The sequence below is a fragment of the Poeciliopsis prolifica genome, unplaced genomic scaffold, assembly GCF_027474105.1.
Source record: "Poeciliopsis prolifica strain line A6 unplaced genomic scaffold, Auburn_PproV2 SCAFFOLD078, whole genome shotgun sequence".
Classification (NCBI taxonomy): domain Eukaryota; kingdom Metazoa; phylum Chordata; class Actinopteri; order Cyprinodontiformes; family Poeciliidae; genus Poeciliopsis; species Poeciliopsis prolifica.
Window position 1 is genome coordinate 1,520,241 of NW_026562453.1, and position 17,909 is coordinate 1,538,149.

Genomic DNA, 17,909 nt, shown 5'->3' on the forward strand with positions numbered 1-17,909 from the left:
GTTTGGGGGGAAAGCTAAGTTGGGATGACATGATAAAAAAGTAATTGTATCACCTTAGTAGAGGAAAAGTTCAAAATATTACAAGAATAAAGTCAAAATAATACAATAAAACTTTGTAATAAAGAATAAAATGATGTCTTTATTCTTGAAACAACTTTTTTCCACCTTTATTTAGGTAATGTCACTTACCTGATGAAAGGTGTAATAATGGAAGAAAAAGTTGTGGTGATACAAGAAGAAAGTTGCAATGATATAAAAATAAAATTCCTATTACAATATTAACCTTGAAATAACACAATAAAGTTGTAATTATGTGAGAAAGATTCACAATAATACCAAAGTAAAGCCATAATAAAACAGGAATAGTCATAATATTTTAACCTAAATATGTTGTATTTGTTACTTATTTCTCATTATTACAATTTCTTTTCTCAATGACAATAAACTACTAGAATAAAGTAGTATTTTAGCATAATAAGGCAGTAATTGTATGAGAATAGCTCAGTGAAAAATAAATAATTAAAACGAGGGATGTTCAGATGTTCAGCATCTTTTGAAGTTATCAGTTTTACAATTAAATAAATACCTTTAACACGTCAGAATCAGATGAACTGATTACATCTTGATAACTGTTGACACTTTTCTGTCAATAAAAATTATTTTTCCACAATTTTTAAATTTGGGCTTAATTTATGCATATTATATGGCTGATAGATCAACAAATAATTTAAAATAAACAAATTACATCAATGTACAGCAATTTTATTGTGACAAATAAAAAAAGGACTTATTTTAATCTGAAAATGTTATGTAAAGATGAAATCTGTTCATTTGCTTTAATTGAAACATCCTAATGAGTCAAATCTGAAGTCCGTTATTAGATTTAATAATTGAATTTAGACGCCGCTCACTTCGTTCCGATGTTCTGAGGCTCCTGTCCGTCAGATCTGAGAGGCGGCGCCGACACGCAGCGGCGTCTTCAGGGCGGCCATCTTGTTCCAGATCTTCTCAGCTGCGATAACGAGCTTGTTGATGTCTGGAGGATTTTTAATGAGCAGATAGGAGCTGCCAGCAGCAGCTCCCACAGCTCCGAGCAGCAGGCCGCGGTTTATCACCTGCAGGAAAACAAACATGTTCATAATAATAATAAAAGCACCTGATTGGCTTTGATTCAGTCCTTAACATACTGTAAGTTTCTGCCAATATCTATCATTTCCAGAGTGAACTGCTGGGTTTAACAAAATTTAATAAAATTATGTGGCAAAACACAAAAGCTTACCACGTATTTTTGTCTAGTGTCCAATGCAAATATTTTAAAACACTTGAAATTAGATGAAATTAACTTATAAGTAACTTTTCAGCAAGATGTAGGAGCTTGTTTTAATCAAATTATTAATGAATATTTATAAAAAGAACTAATTCCACTGGCAGATTATTTTCCTTATAACATGGAGGAAAAAATTTTAGTGAAATAAACTATCAATAAAATTAGAACATTTTAAATCATTGCTAAAGAATCTTTGAGATATTTTGTTTTATTTCATGCATGTAAACATATTTGCACTAAAAACAGGACCAACAATAGTAGGTAAGATTTTGTGTTTTTGCAGTGTATCAACATTTGTCTATGAATAATCCAGTTATTCTTACTGTAGGACATCAGCTTTGGAGAGACATTTCATAAAAAAAAAAAATACATTTAATAATTACATAGTTATTTAAAAAATTTGAATAAATATTCTGTCAAATAAATAATAATTTAATGTTCCCATGAAATAAAACATTGCATTTTTCTCTCCCCAAAAATTTTTTGTAATTTATTTAAAAATATCTTTACTTATTTTAATATGTGTTGGTATTTATGTCATGAATTAAATGGTTCTCCATAATCAGTATTTCTCATCAAATTTCTTTATTTTTCTTACCAACACAAAATGGATTTTAGATGTTAAAAATGATAAATCAACATGCAAAGACAAAAAAAAAATATTACTTTTGATGAGAGAAAAGTGCAACAGCAAAATTTCCAAGAGTAAAAATGCATCTTTTGTGCTAAACGGGGTATAAAATTATGTGGCAAATTGTTAACTAATCGCTTTTCCTCCTAAGTTTTCAAATCTGAAATAACTTTTTGAAATAATAAAATATCACTATTTGTACTTAAGTTTTAATGATCATTGCATATTGTTATACTTCGAAGGAAATATGCTCTTAGAGACAAAAGATTTGCTCTTTTTGTGGTGCAATATTAAACTATTTTGAAAAATGTTTATATTTTTCCAAAAATTGCTTCTTTTAGCCACTTTCATTGCTATACAGGTTAAGCTAATTCATCAATAGCAAAGCATGATGTTGCCACCACTGTGTTTTCATAGTGATTGATGTGTCATTAATCAGCAAAGATTAAAGATTAAATTACACACGACTTAAAAGGCGACTTAAAAACTGATGTTTTGTTTTACAGATTTCAGAATCAATGGTGTGGAATAGACGCACATTTTCATTCATATTCACAAAACTGACTACTTTTTTTTTAAATCCGTCACATAAAAACCCAATAACATTTTGGTTTTTGCAAAATGGGAAAAAAGCAGTATAAATTGATGATCCGTGATTCATAGATTAACATCACTGAGACCTGGCCTTTAAACAGTATGGACTTCACATTATTGCTCTGTTTTATCTCCATCTTCTTTCATGGTCCGGAGGCTTCTAGAGGTCGTTTTCTATTCCCCTTCATCACATCCATTTAACCAACTCATTCACTTTTGAAACGTTTTATGAGGTTGGCAGTGACATCCCTGATGTCTCTGCCTATCAGCAGAGAAACCATTAGCACGACTCAGACGCTTCCCGGTTCCAATCAGAAACATTTCTGCTCCTCACAGTAATATATTCCAGCTGGAGAATCGCACTTTGAATGCTGCGACTTCACAACAGTGATGGATTAGAGAGGAAAATTAAACGGAAGGAGGAAAAACTCACTTTGTCCTGCCAATGCCAGCGCTCCACAGCGACATGGTATCTGGTCCTGGTGAAAGTCACCTGCAAAACCACAAAGAAACCAAAACTTGTAAATGCAGAAAAAGTCTTAAAACACATTTACAACCCCAAAAACACAAAATCGTACTAAGTATTTTTGGTCTAGTTTACGGTGTAAATATTTTAGTACACTTTAAAAAGACAAAACTAACATTGATAACTTTCAGCAAGACATAGGAGCTGCTTGTTTGAAGTAAATAACTCCTTAAAGTCGATGAAAAAGTACTATTTCCATTGCCGATTTATTTCACAGTCAACTGTTCCTGCACCGTCACCTAGCAACGCCAGCCAAGCTCAGCCCGTCACCTAGCAACGCCAGCCAAGCTCAGCCCGTCACCTAGCAACACACTTCCAGTTCCACCATCTTATTAAAAAAAACAAAAAACTTTATTGAACCCAAAGGAAGATGAACGTACAGACACTCTTACCATTGTGTAAAGTGGAATAATAATGTGCGGCATGAGGAGGTGAAGTAGATTGTCCACGTGTTTTCTGAAAATAAACCATTTCGAGTTGACGTGCGCCCGCATCTGGAAAGTTAAACAGAAAATGTGTTTGTGAGGTGAATCAGTGATGCTGAAATCCATTTTTATGTAAAAAAAAAAATTTAATTTATTTCTGCTTCAGATGATGAAATGGATCATTTTCATGTTTCGTCTACTGATGCATTTAGAGCCGCAACTGAGAATTACTAAACATATTTTTCATCAATTATTCTGACAATCAATTGATTAATATTCCCTTAAATACATGAAGTAGAACTTTTACATCAATACTAAGGAATAAATTCTGCAAAAGCTTTCCAGAGTTCCTCATGTTCTCCTTTCACTGCACCTCCATCTTTTTATTTCAGTCATTTTGAGGCAAAACATGAAACTGTTACTGATTAGATACTCCACTGGTTGTTGCTAAAGAGTGACTGAGTTGCTAGGTTACCAGAGAGTGAGTGAGTTGCTAGGTTACCAGAGAGTGAGTGAGTTGCTAGGTTACCAGAGAGTGAGTGAGTTGCTAGGTTACCAGAGAGTGAGTGAGTTGCTAGGTAACCAGAGAGTGAGTGAGTTGCTAGGTAACCAGAGAGTGAGTGAGTTGCTAGGTTACCAGAGAGTGAGTGAGTTGCTAGGTAACCAGAGAGTGAGTGAGTTTTGGGACGATTTTTTAATCCATAAAAACTTCAAAAGGTCAGAAGTTTGATAACCTTAAATAATAAACGTATTGATATTGTATTGGTACTGACATCGATAGCCATATGAATATCGGTCTTGTAAATACTGTTGTTTTGGATCAATAAAAATATCCCAAATAGTTTGGCTTGGGGATCAAATATCTACAAAAATGTAATGTAAAAAAGATTTAAAAAAAAAATAAAATATCTGAAATAGTGTGAATGGAGAATCAAATATTTGTACTGGAACAGAACATCTGGAGTGAAGCATTTCTAAATAAAACTAATGTGATTAAAAGTGATGTAGAAATCGGACTGAATTACTTCCACGTAGTTGTACATGGCCAGATCTGCGATGGCGTGGTCGTCAGGAACCCGGACCCTGGTGTACTCCGGCAGCACGGCACCTGTGCAGGTAAAACCCAGAACGACTCTGTTACCGACTCCAGACTCTTTCTGCACCAGTGGTTGTTATTTAAAAAACATAAAGACACTCACTGAAATCCTCATTGAACTCATTCATTATTTCATCAAAGACAAGGCAGTCTTCAAAGCCCTGAAAGCATAAAAGAAAAAGAAAATGAGTGATTCTTTTGAACAGGGTTAACAGTTTTGAACAGATATAAAGTGATTCTTTAGGGTGTTTTGAACAGATCTAAAGTGATTCTTTATTGTGTTTTGAACAGATCTAAAGTGATTCTTTAGGGTGTTTTGAACAGATCTAAAGTGATTCTTTAGGGTGTTTTGAACAGATCTAAAGTGATTCTTTGTTCATGGTTTGATCGGCTCTAAAGTGATTCTCCGTCAGCTCGCTTCCTGTACTCGGCGGTACTCACAGCGTTCATCCCCTGGCCGTAGAAAGGCACCACAGCATGCGCCGCGTCCCCCATCAGGACGCATTTGTCCCCGATGTGATACGGGCAGCACTTCACGGAGACCATGGCCTGAGCAGGCAGGCGGAAATAATCCCTCCTGAGGGCGGCGCTGCAAAGGACAACAGGAAACAAAACAATTACAAATTTATTGAGAGTATCTGATCTAATTTGATGTTTCCTTGCTAAACAACGGAGTCGCCCTGCTAGCAGTGGAAACGTCTGTCGCAGCTGGGTACTGCAGAGCGGCAGGATCTGTCCGCTGTGGTTTTATAAAAAGGTAACGGGAGGAAAGCCCGCGCTGGGCTGCTCATGCCTGACCGCTCCGAATAAAAGTCTCAGACTTTATTAAGGCTACTTGCATCCTGCCGTCCATCCGTCACCCGCAGAAAATTAAAAACCTTGCGGTGGCAGGAATCTGTGTGAGCGTTCAATTTCACAGTCCGCTGATGATGCGCCCGCTTTGGGTGGGGTGAAGGTGTTTCTGACGACAACCCAACAGGTTGGGATGAAGAGGCAGGAAGGAGGAAGAGGAGACGCTTCGTCACACAGACGGAGAAAGGTCGCTTACACTCCGATTAGCGGGATGGCATCAGGGAAGTATTTCTGGAAAAACTCGATGACTTCATCTCCTGTGGTGATTTTCTCAAAGTCTTCAAAGGGCATGAAGAGGGTGCAGGTAAACGTCTTGTCCTAAATTAGAAAATAAACAAAAGATGCATTAATATTATCCTTAAGACACATTTAACCTTTTATAGACCAGAGGTGTTCAAACTCTTCGCCACGTGGGACAAAAGTACAGAAGAGGATTAGGCCACAGAAAAAAAATGCTGACTTTAATCACAGAAAAAAAATAACTGATTAAGAACTGATAAACTACTAATTAAACTACTAACTGATTAAACTACTAATTAAGAGATTAATTACAGACCAAAAAAACAAACAAAGGTCAGTTTAAATCACTACTTAAAACTTATTTTATTTGTTAGCATTTAATTATGTCCTCATACTGCAACTTTTCTGTTGTGATGTTTTATTTTATTTACTAACTTTTTTAAGTTTCATCAATTTCTTCTCATGTTATTGTTTTTGGTGCAGTTTAAACTTGTTTCTAAATGTGAAATATCAATAAATTTGACATTGAAAGTAGACCAATATTTATTATGGATCCAAAACCTGAATTTTTTTTATTTATTTCAACATTTAAAATTCTGACATTTCTAAGTTTTTTTGTAGAAATCTAAGAATTTTTTTATTTTTTTATAGCAAATTTCCTTGTTTTGCAAGAAAATTTCTGAGATTACTCTCAAAATGTCCTGCAGAAATTTACAACTTAATTCTACTTTATTTTTTGTAAGTTTGTTGTATTAAAAGAAATGCATCTAGTTTAGCCTTTTGTTTGCACATTTTCTGCAAAAATTCTCAAAAACATTAATGAAAGTGATATTAACTCCCACCTGCAGGTGGCAGTATTTATTTTACAACACTGCTGTCTGAAACTGATGAAATTTGTTCGATAGAACAAATAAACTGTTTTTAGTTGCATTTTTTTCTCCTGTACACATTCAAAGATATAAAAAAGAATAATAAAGAAATGCACTTCTCCCTCACCAGGTTGGGGAGAGCGATCATCATGAAGGTGTTTCTGGGCCAGATGTGCAGGTAGTTTGGCTTCATCGCGAACTGCAGATGATGATGAAGGTGGAAATGAGCTCAGAGGTAAAAAAGCAAAGCCTGATTGTGAATCTGAGCCTCGAGCCGCCGTAAAACCCGCCTGACCTCTCCGTCTCTCGGTGGCATGGTGAGCTCCATGTATCCGTGCGGGATGTACGTCTGGCTGTAGTTGAAGCGGCTGCGGCGCAGGAACTGCTTCCGGACGGCGGAGAACGCGCCGTCACAACCGACGATCAGGTCCGCTTGAGTCTGCGTCTTGGATCCGTCCGGCCTGAGAATCAGATACTTCCACTTAAATATGATCAAGGTATGGCTGAAACATACGATTATTTTAATAATCAATTATTCTGCCGATTAATCGGATGAAAAATTTCAACATTCTGTAGATTTTAACCTTATTTTAAAGATGATTCCGACTTTAATATCAGAATTCAGACATTTTTCCCTCAGAATCAGAATAATTTAAATTGTTCATGCAGAATCAGGCATAATAAGACTCAAATCACAGGTCAACTGGGTCAATCATAGAACAAAGAAGAAATATTTATGCAATTATTTTTTAATGCTAACAAAATTATTGACATGATACACCTAAGAATGTTTGGTTATTTATTTGAATTCTGACATAAAATTAAAATTCTGAGAAAATGTGTAATTTTGAGAAAAAAAAGTCAAAATTCCAAGAAAAGTTTTTTTTATTTCTTTTTGTTTGGTGTCCCTAAACCATTCCAAATAGAACATATTTACAGGCAAAGGTTGTTTTTTTGTCTTAAATTGAAAATTTATATTTTCAATTGCTCTGAGAAACAACTAATCGATTCAGATGAATTGTTTCAGATGAATCGTTTCAGATGAATCATTTCAGATGAATCGTTTCAGCCCTGAATTAGAGAAAGTCTTCCACCTGAATCTACATGTTTTAACAATCTGTTGGTTTTAGCCTGGGGCCTCATTAATAAACAGACTGACACACTGTTTTTATTGCATATTAATGAGTAATGGAACGAGCAACCTCAGACAGATGCATTATTTCATTGTAATATTTTAATATATTTATTGAGTTTTTAATGACTGACAAACAGTTGGTTAGCAACACTTTCCAGATTTTGTCTCTGCCAGCTATAGAGACTAAATTATTTCCAGTTTTTTCTTTGTAAAAAGCCTCAGACTGAATGAGATGTGATCTGATTCTGTATGTCTGTACTTTGACTGGGCCACAGTTATTCTTCAACCTAACCCATAGTTTACAGCTCACATATTTTATTTTTGCTCGTGAATCAACTACTAATGTACACTGATGTTTGTGGCTGCAGTTTGAGGAAAAGTGAAACTGTAAAGCACCACACTGTAAAACGTTATGTTTAAAAAAAATTAACAAAAAGTATTAAAATATAGATTTTACGCCAAATAAGAAAATATTTCTGGAAACCAAACAATAAAATGAGGCTTGTCAAAATATTCCAAAATAAGTAAAAATACCTTAAAATTAAAGTAGTTTCACTTATAAGAGGACGATTTTTATTTATGCAAATAAGATGTGAGACTTATTTTCAAAATATGTAAATATTCTTGAATTATGAAAATGGAACTTGACATGCTCAGCATTACATTTCTTGAAACTGATACAAAGGATTAAATTGTTATTTTTTCATTACATATTTTACTTTGATTCTTTGGTCATTCATTTATATTTAGACAAAGAGCATTTCTTTCTTTTACACCTTTTTCAGCTCCATCAAGCCTCACAGTCACTTCAGGTGTGAAAAAAAAAATTAAAGCACTTTTCTAGGTGGTAAATAGCAAGACAGATAGGAAATTGTAAACAATAAAGCTTCAGAAATATCCTATTTCATAAAGTTTGCTACTTTCAGTACAGCAAAAATTCACCTGTGTATCCGTCAAATGCTACAAAAGAGCAGAAACACAGAAAATCTGTCAAAATTGACTGCAAAACTCAGAGGGTGTTCATATATCTGCCTATTTCTGCAGACAACTCATTTCATTCCTACAGGGTTGAATAAAATAGTAATTACAGCAGCCAGTAGACATAACCCACAGTAGTAATTTTCTTTTTTTTAATGAGAAATCTTTGAAACAAATTAAACCTTTTCTGTCTTTTTCTCTAATTGTGCAGCCATTAGATTTAACCTCTCTAGCTGGAGCCTGTCGAGTTTGAAATGAATTACTGGGTTTTGTTTCCTGAGCCCTGCATGCTCTAACCTCAGCAGGAGGAAGGAACTTTGGAAATCGACTTGAACCGTTGTCACTGTTGCACTGTCGACTGCAGCTTGTTTTAAATCGTCATTTTAACACCTTTTAGCACCAGCAAACAGGCCTTTTTATCGCTGAAGCTGATCTTGGTCATGTTATGATAGGTAATAAAAAAACCTGTTCAATTAATTTAAATAATGAGATATTATCTCGTTAGCTTGAATGAATTCTTTTACAGCGTCTTGTCACTTTAAAAAACTAACTCTAAATATATGCAGAAAATTAATTCTGTTTAACGAGGCTCATTTTTCAGACTCCAAAAACCATAAACTTATTGCTTACAAATGGCTGGTTGATTTTTTCCCACAACTTAAAATTTTTTTTGCGCCCCTAATAAATAAACACAAGTTCGCTCTGTACACGTTTTGTTGATGGAGGCAACAATTTCCACTCAGTTACCAATGTTGCCTATTACTAACTAAACACAAGAAATTTGGTTTAGGAAACCAACGTAACTCACTTCACCTCCCAAACCAAAATTAAGTTGAATAAATCTAATATTAATTTAGAATTTCTATTGAGTTGGAAAAATTATATTTATAATTACTTTTTTTTTCATTTGCTCAAGAATACAGATGCAAATTGGTTTCAAAGTTATTAAAGCACCTATTTTAATTTTAAAATATTTTTAAATATTTTAAAATTTTGAAACTCAACAGCCAAAATAACATCTGTAATAACAAGCATTGCCTAAGATATAGGTATGTAAGACAAGGAACGATAAAGCATCTGGTGTTGACCTGTTTGTATGGGGGCAAAGGGGCACAAAATGAAAATCTGCTTAGGGCCCCTAAAAGGCTTTGGCCAACCCCCTCAATGCAAATCAATGCCAAACATTTCAAGATGTTCTAAGCTAGATTTCCCCTCCACTTTGTATTGGTCTACCTCATAAAATCCCAGTAAAAAACAACAATGGAAAAAGTTAAAAGAAGCGGGAAAATTTCTGCATGGAGCTGTGGGCGTTAAAATAAATGGATATTTTTTAATTTCCAGATAAGACTGCATTTAATTAGAGAATTTGTGTACAAGAGTTTGTGCTTCTGCCTGGTGCTTTAATCAAGAGCTGAAGCGCGAATCCTCCCACCCGAGAAGAGCTGGAGGTGTTTCAGGGTTAATTGGATTGTAAATTGTGCGTCACGTTTTCCTCGGGGCATTCAGTTATGAAAAAAAAATAAATTTAATTACTCACAGCCGTTAAAAACACAACAAGACCATCACATTTCTAAACCCTCGTCAGCTAACAGAGTTTTTCAAAGTGGTGCCTCCAGGGGGCGCTCAGAAAGTTGAAGGGAAGGTGAGGAAAAAAAACATCAGGATCTGTCAGAGTTAGTGTCTGGATCAACATTTTTTATTTTTTTCTATTTTTGCTGAACCCAAACACACCAAATTCTGCAGCACATCTACAATTACGATTGTCAAAGTCAAGCTAGCATGACTGACCTTCTTCACCTCCCTCGCTGTTTCTTTAAAACGTTTTTCTGACCTGGTTATCTAGTTGTTGAAGTGTTGACTACTGTGCCCTTTGTTCTTTTCTATATCAGGCAAACATTTAAGATGTAACGCATTATGTTGACAACTTGACAGCTAAAGCCAATGCTAATCATCATAAGCAGCAGCAGTTTGTCCTTTTTGGGGGCGGGATCCTATACCCCTGATATCCGTACAATAGATCAAGAGAGGATTGTAATGATTAAGGAATAATGTATTATCTAATAATGAAAATTTCTGCCACAGAACTCAAGGCCATTTAAAATCAGAGCGAATGAGGTTAGCATTTATGCTAACATAATGTAATAATTATTGAATAAAAACTTTTTGTTTCTTTACTTACTTTATAATTTTGTACATTTGCAAAAATAATCGTCTTTGGGGGGTGATGACAAGAACTGGGTAATAACTAGTTACATTTACTCAGTTACATTTAGTAACTTTTTTTAGAAAAATATACTTTCAGTACATCTTCAAAAAAAGTCACTCAATTAAATGTGTAACAGTCTTTGAAAGTTTTTCCTGGCAAACTCAAGTAGTGTATTTTTAGTATGCTGTGCTTTTTACTTTTATTGGAGTAATTTTATTAAAAAGTATTTCTGCTCTTACTTGAGTAAAATTTTCTCCCCCAGGATTAAAAACAAACATGTTTGAACCCAAACTTCACCAGAAAAAGACACACACCTGCAGTTTTGATTAAAGTTTTATGAGTTTTATACTGAAAGAAACTGATTTGTAAAAAATATATTTTACATGATTTTGTTTATATAAATTATTGTCATTTTTTGTCCTTAAAATATTAAAATTTCCACTGAATTTTATCATTTGGTCCATCTGATGACATAATTTTTAAATATTAAATGATTGACAATTTAATCAGTTTCTCACTACTTGAGTTGATTTTTTACCAAATACTTTTTTACTCTTGAGTAATTTCACTTTCTCCTGCCATGGAAAGTGAACTTCTGGATCTCTGCATGTGATCGCTAACTAATTACCTGGTGAAGGTCAATAGTCCGGTTTCAGCACTCCAGTCCTGCAGTTTGTGGTCAAAGTTCAGCTTTGTGTTTGGATACGTCTCTGCCTCTGTGAGAGTTACAAAAACAGCTGCCATTTCTTCTTACAATACACACAAAACTTTTAGTCCGCTAAAGAGAGGGTCAGCAAAAACTGAACGATCATCAGTGGAGCAGCAGCGCTGCAGCTGGGATCTGTGCAAACTGATGGTTTTGGGTTTTCACACTGAAATCTCTTTATCTTCAGAGTTCAGAGCGGCAGCCGCCTGAATCAACCACGATAAGAGCAGCGACAATCTCTCCCAGCGCATCCAGGAAATCTAATTAAAAATAGAGCCAAGCTGCCACTTTATCTGTCAGAAGCTCCTCTTTGAATATTAGGAAAAAATCCTTGCAGCTACAAAAAAAAAAGAAAAACACATCCCCTAATATCGCCTGTTTAAATTCAGTTTTGTTTAACTTAAGGAATGCCAGGAAACGTAAATGGAGAGAAAAGTGCCAAAATCTGGACAAACAATAAAAGAGCAAATACTTTATACAATAAGTGACAAAATAAAAAATATTGAACTTAATAAACCAGGTCTTTCATTACATGCGATTTTGATATTTGTTAACGTCAAGTTGTTCAGTTCAGTTCAAATAAATTCAGTTAAAAATAATCGCTTTAGCCTGGTAGCTTATCCAGTTCCGTTCAAATTCATTTTAGTTCAAATTCATTTTAGTTCAGTTTTCTTCACTTTATTTTAGTTCTGTTAAAATATATTTGGCTCAGATTTATTAAATTCAGTTCAGTTTACATCAGTTCAATTCAGTTAAGTTTAAAATTTTCAGCTAAAATAAACTTAGTTCAATTAATAATAATGACTTCAATTCAAATAAAGTTATTCAGCTCAGTTCAGTTCAAATTACATGAATTCATCTCAGTTCAGTTCAATTCCAGTTGATTCAGTTCAGTTTGTCTAAGTTTATTTTCGTTAGCTCACTGAATCGATTTGATTTAAATGATCCAATTCAGTTCAGTTAATGAACATATAATTAATTTAGTTCAGTTTACTTCAGCTTATTTTAGTCAGGTTTAGATCAATTCAGTTCAGTTCAATCCTGTTTTACTGAAGTCAGTTTGGTTTAAACCAGTTCAATAAGTCAGTTCACTTTCAATTAAATAATTTTGTTCAGTTTGAATAAATTTCATTAATTAAAGAAATCGCTTCAGTTAAACTCAAATTATGGACTTTAGTTCAAGTCGATGCAAATTAAACAAATTCAGTTTGTTTTAGGCCAATTTAAATGAAGTGAGTTCAAGTGAATTAAATTCAGTTTAGTTTAATTAATTTCAGTCAAAAAAATACAGACGGATTTATTTGCAGCAGTTCAATCCCATCTAGTTATAAAACAATACATTCAGATGCAGTTCGCATTAAGCTAAAAGAAAAACATATCTGAACATAATATCATTCCTAACTGAGCAGCAATGCTAATTATGAAGTTGAAAGAATAAAAAAAAACACATTTGGCCTTTTAATGCAGAGAACTAGCAGAAATGTGTCCAGTATTACAATTTTATCAACATTCGTCAATAATTTAACCTCTAGCCACATTCCCAGAGGGGTGATGCATCTGGAAAACAATTTTACTCCAATTTCTTTCTGCAGCTGATAGAACAAAATCTGTGTCATAACTGGATGTGATTAATCTATTTTCCATTCTTACCTGTCAGCAGCTCTTTGTTCAGATTGGCTCTGTCAACAGACAGGATGTACTAAAAAGAGAACAATATTTAATGTAGTCCAACCGAAGAGAAATGTGAACAAATCACCTTAAAATGGGAACAGGAAGACTCCAGGGTTTGTTTGGAATATTTTTGTTTTATTTAACTATGAAGGTCCCTTAATGGGATTATGAGCCGCTGCCAAACTGGCAGCTGAGAAATCATTTCCATTTTCAGACGAGGCTCACATTTATATTTAGTAAAAATATGTGTTAAAAAAAAAAAACGCCTTTTTAATTTTAATTTGTCATACACTTCAAAAACACAAAATCTTACAGAGTAATTTTGGTGTAAATATCTTATTACAGTTGAAATGAGACAAAACTAAATTACAAATACCTATCATTTAGGAGCTAATTTTAAATCATTAATTCCAATAACAAATTATTTTCCATGTTAAGTGAAACAATCTTGGACCTAGAACTGGTTTGCTGAGCGACGTGCTGGACTGACATTGCTAGGTAACGATTGTGAAATAAGTGAAATACTCTGCCAGCTGAACTGGAACTTTTTAAAAATCAATATTAAGGAATTACCGACTTAAAACAAGCTCCTATATCTTGTAATTTAGTTTTTCCTTTTAAGATATTTGCAGGAGAAATTGGTAAGATTTTGTGTTTTTACAGTGTATTTATTTAGCATTCATCTCTGAAAAAATACAAGATTGAACACAATGCCAAAGCAGAAAGACATCAGCAATAACCTTACAAAAGCATCTGTGTTTTGTGAAAATTTTATTTAAGGCGTCCAACTGCTGAATTAATTAAGTGAATCTAATTTGACCTTTACATTCACTTAAAGGTCAAATTGGGCAGTGCTAAAAGAAATACAATTCTAAAAAGAATCCCCCCAATCCCCAAAACACTAAAAATTTCTGGAAGAATGGTATTAGGGGATGTAAGTCCAAATGCCATTTGGTCTTACCAGACACAGTGATGGTGGAGTGGTGATATGGGCTCACGAACAGGAGCAAAATAAAATAAAAAAGGTGTTGCAACTGCCGAATGTGATTGAACATCACCGATGGGACTTTAAGATGGTGTTGCAGAAACTAATGTGTCTCCTCCCCATAGCCTGATGCTGCCACCTCCATGCCTGGGTGTTGGTTTGGTTTTTTCAGGGCAACTTATAGCGTCAGTTTTCCACAAAAATCTGGTTTTTCCATCTTTTTTTGCTTCATCTTTGTTGAGTGAAGAATTACATCTTGTCTCAACTTTATGACATTATGATTGATTAAACTTAATTTAAAAGACGCTGCAGGTTTTTTTTCTAACAAAAATATTTTAAATAGTGACCTCAATGTTAGTCCAAACTCTGGAATGATTAATATTTTATCTGAAAGTGAATTTGTACATCTGATGCAATCCTTACAAACCTTTTCCCAACTAGATGTTTGTTGCATAGTAGAGAAATCTTCTTTCGTTATAGGAAGCGCTCTCTAAAAATGTGGATTATTTTATTATTTTGTATTTATTATTTAACAGATTTTATTGCAACAGAAAGGTTTCTAACTCCTAAACTAAAAATCTACCAAGGCTTGGAAACGGCGGCGGTCCTGCAGATTTACCTGTCCTTTCTTCCCATACGGGATCGGAGATTGTTTCCCACTTAGCGAATGAATCATCCTGGCATTCATTGGGATTCCGTTGGAAACAATCTGGGGAAAGAAAAATGAATAATTAATAACTAAACAATGAGGCGAAACTATTCAGGAAGGATAATATGCACTAATTTGTGTTGCACCGTTACCCCCCAAAAGTATCTTATAACTAGCTTTACTGAGCTGCACTTTTTACTTAGTTGAGTGATTTTATTATAAAGTATTGTTGTGCTTACTTCAGTAAAATGTCTGGGTACTTTGCTCCCAGTTAAAGTAAGACCTCTTGTTTGAGCACAAAGTTTGTTTTCTAATGTATTTTTCTACCTGCTATCAGCTGATTCAGAACAAAGATGGCGGCCGTAACAGAGCGGGAAAGAGAAACGGTCCAAACAGATTCAAAACGCATTTTTGCTTTTTAATATAAACACTCAACGAGCTCCTTTCATTTAACTGCGGCTACGTTCGCAATGCAGCCTGGAGTGACCCAAATCCGATCTTTCTTTTTTATGCGACCTGTAGCTGATATTTTCATGACAGTCTGAACACGGATCGGATAATCTCTGATGTGACCCTAAACCCGAAAGTATCATCCGACCCGAAAGGCACTGATACTCGACAAACTGCGTCCTGATAAAAACCATGACGGACAAAACTGAAGATTAAGTCGTAAATGTGCCGACTCCGGTAGAACAACCACTTTAAAATCGTAAAATCGTCTTTGGTGTGGTTGAGTGCCTTTAGTTAATTTTAGTTGTATATTATTATTATTATTATTATTATTATTATTATTATTATTATTATTATTATTATTATTGTGTGTTTGTTTATTTAATATTGTATATATTTGACTCTTTGCACGGGAGTTGCAATAGAAATTTCGTTGAATCCTGTTCAATGACAATAAATGCTATTCTATTCTATTCTATTCTAAAATAAGCTCCACTGCTAGCATCCACGTTTACTTCCGCAAACAGGGAGAACGCTGTCTGTGACGTCATTGCGCCCTCTACTGCGCATGCGGGACACTTTCAGGTTGTTTATAGTTCACGCTGGAGTTCACAAACAAGGGGCATTTGGAAGTGTGAATGACTACGGCAATAAATAAATTAAATAAATAAATAAATTAGATTCGACAAAATATTTGGACATATTTTTACATTTTAATCTGATAACATCTTATTTGAACATCAAGATGTTCTGATCGGTTATTCAGTACCACATACTTTTTTATTCTTGAGTACGCTTTTGGACAGTTACTGTTACTGTCCAAAAGTAACTTTACTTGAGTACAAATACGTTGAAGTAGTGCAAGTTTTACATGAGTGCAATCTTTGGGTACTTTACCACCTGTGAATAAAACATGTCAACTGTTCTTTGCCCCTGCAGTGCAAAGAACAGGGGCAAAGTAACTTTTCCTACATGACATAAAGCCTATGAGAATCTTTACAGCTGACCTTTTCTCCACTTGTGCATGAATAACTTCATTCAATCAACATACCTTATCTTCCATCCCAACATGTTTCAGGGCTTGCCGGCCTCTGTGGGACAAAGCCAGGTTGATGCTTCTGCCTTTCACTACTTTGGCTTTCCGAATATCTGACCGAAAACACACAGAATAATTTGTTCGTCAGTTGATTTTTTAATTATTATTTTGTTTTGATTTGTAAATAAAAGCTACCTTCTCTTGTTTCAAAGACTTCCACCTCAAAGCCTCTTTTGGCGAAGAAGCAGGCGTTGAGTGCCCCCACCTCAAAGATGAAAAGATGTGCTTTGATAATAATGTCAGTGCAGTTCAAAATGCCTTTTCTGTGCTTTCTGTTTATAGTTTAACTTTTCCTACATGACACGATGAAAGAGTAATGCTTTGTAAAACCAAACAATCACCATGTTTGCACCCAGGCAGTGTAAAATAAATACTGTGTACACATTGAATTGGTATTTTCACTTTCATTTTCCCTTCTTACCAAACCGCCTCCCACCACTGCCACCACTTTCTTGTCTCCTCGTCGGTGCGCTGATTCCTCCATGTTGCTCAGCAGAGTTCCCCGATGGTCTGATCCGGCTCTCTGTCCGGTTCAAAGAGCTTTACACAACTGCTGAGTTTTGATTTAAAAGAGGAGGGGCATTGCAAATCCCACTTACAGTCTGATGACTCTAACTATCAGTTCCTCTTTCAATGCAAACAGAAACGCAAGATAACAGGGCGCTCGCTGCAGACAGACAACAGATTTTAAGGGTGAAAGTCTCAACCTGTTAGCAAATAGGATTTAAATTACTCTTAAGATTTCAGGAAATGTCTGACTTACATTGGAGCAAATGAGGATCTTCCAAAGTTCAAGTTCATTATTGCTGCAACATCTGTGTTAGAATAAAAACAAAACCGTGAATGTTCTTGGGTTTCATGTCATGCCTTAAATCAGGGGTGTCAAACTCCAGTCCTCAAGGGCCGATGTCCTGCAACTTTTAGATGTGCCTCTACTGCACCAAACCTGAATAGAATAATTAGGTCATTGAGGCTCTGGAGATCTTGTCTACACAAGGAGGAGGAAATTAAGCCATTTCATTCCAGTGTTTTGTACCTGTGGCATATATAGAAACTGCTGGACACCTTGAGGACTGGAGTTTGACATCTGTGCCTTAAATGAAAGGTGAAATGATGAAAAAAGGTTGAACAAATACAGGATTATGATGCCATCTAGTGGAGAAGATTGGCTCCTGCAGCCACGAACAGTTTCTCAAGCCCATCTGAAAAACATTCAGAAACTTTGACCTAAAATAACAACAAAATCAGTCACCATTAAAGACTGATTCACTTGTTTTTAATTCAGCAGAAAGAAACGTTTCTACAGTCACAAGAAATGGAGAATACAGAAGTATTAGCTCCTTGTGAAAATATTCTTTTATTGAGTGTTTTTAGAATTGACACTATACTCTAAATAAAATTTATTTCCTTCAGATAACAGGATTGGTAAATGGAGACCAGGACCTGGTAAATGATTCATTTGCCAGGTTTTGA

The 17,909-nt window shown here is 34.8% G+C and overlaps 1 protein-coding gene across 2 annotated transcripts; it reads right to left on the bottom strand.

The window, feature by feature from the left end:
* Positions 1–119: 119 nt before the first annotated feature.
* LOC129352629 (kynurenine 3-monooxygenase) lies at positions 120–16,984 on the bottom strand. 2 transcript variants are annotated; one of them, XM_055021711.1, is made up of 15 exons: positions 16,858–16,983; positions 16,572–16,641; positions 16,392–16,489; positions 14,861–14,950; positions 13,236–13,284; positions 11,508–11,595; positions 6,856–7,021; positions 6,688–6,759; positions 5,648–5,769; positions 5,041–5,188; positions 4,703–4,760; positions 4,529–4,611; positions 3,471–3,572; positions 2,986–3,045; positions 120–1,115 (listed from the first exon to the last, which is right to left on the bottom strand). In XM_055021711.1, the coding sequence occupies exons 1-15, from the start codon at positions 16,918–16,920 to the stop codon at positions 942–944; spliced, it is 1,443 nt and encodes a 480-aa protein (XP_054877686.1). In that variant the 5' UTR covers positions 16,921–16,983; the 3' UTR covers positions 120–941. The 2 variants fall into 2 exon arrangements, with proteins under 2 accessions (XP_054877686.1, XP_054877687.1); XM_055021712.1 differs by lacking the exon at positions 3,471–3,572 and having other exon boundaries at positions 16,858–16,984.
* Between the last annotated feature and the right edge of the window lie 925 nt (positions 16,985–17,909).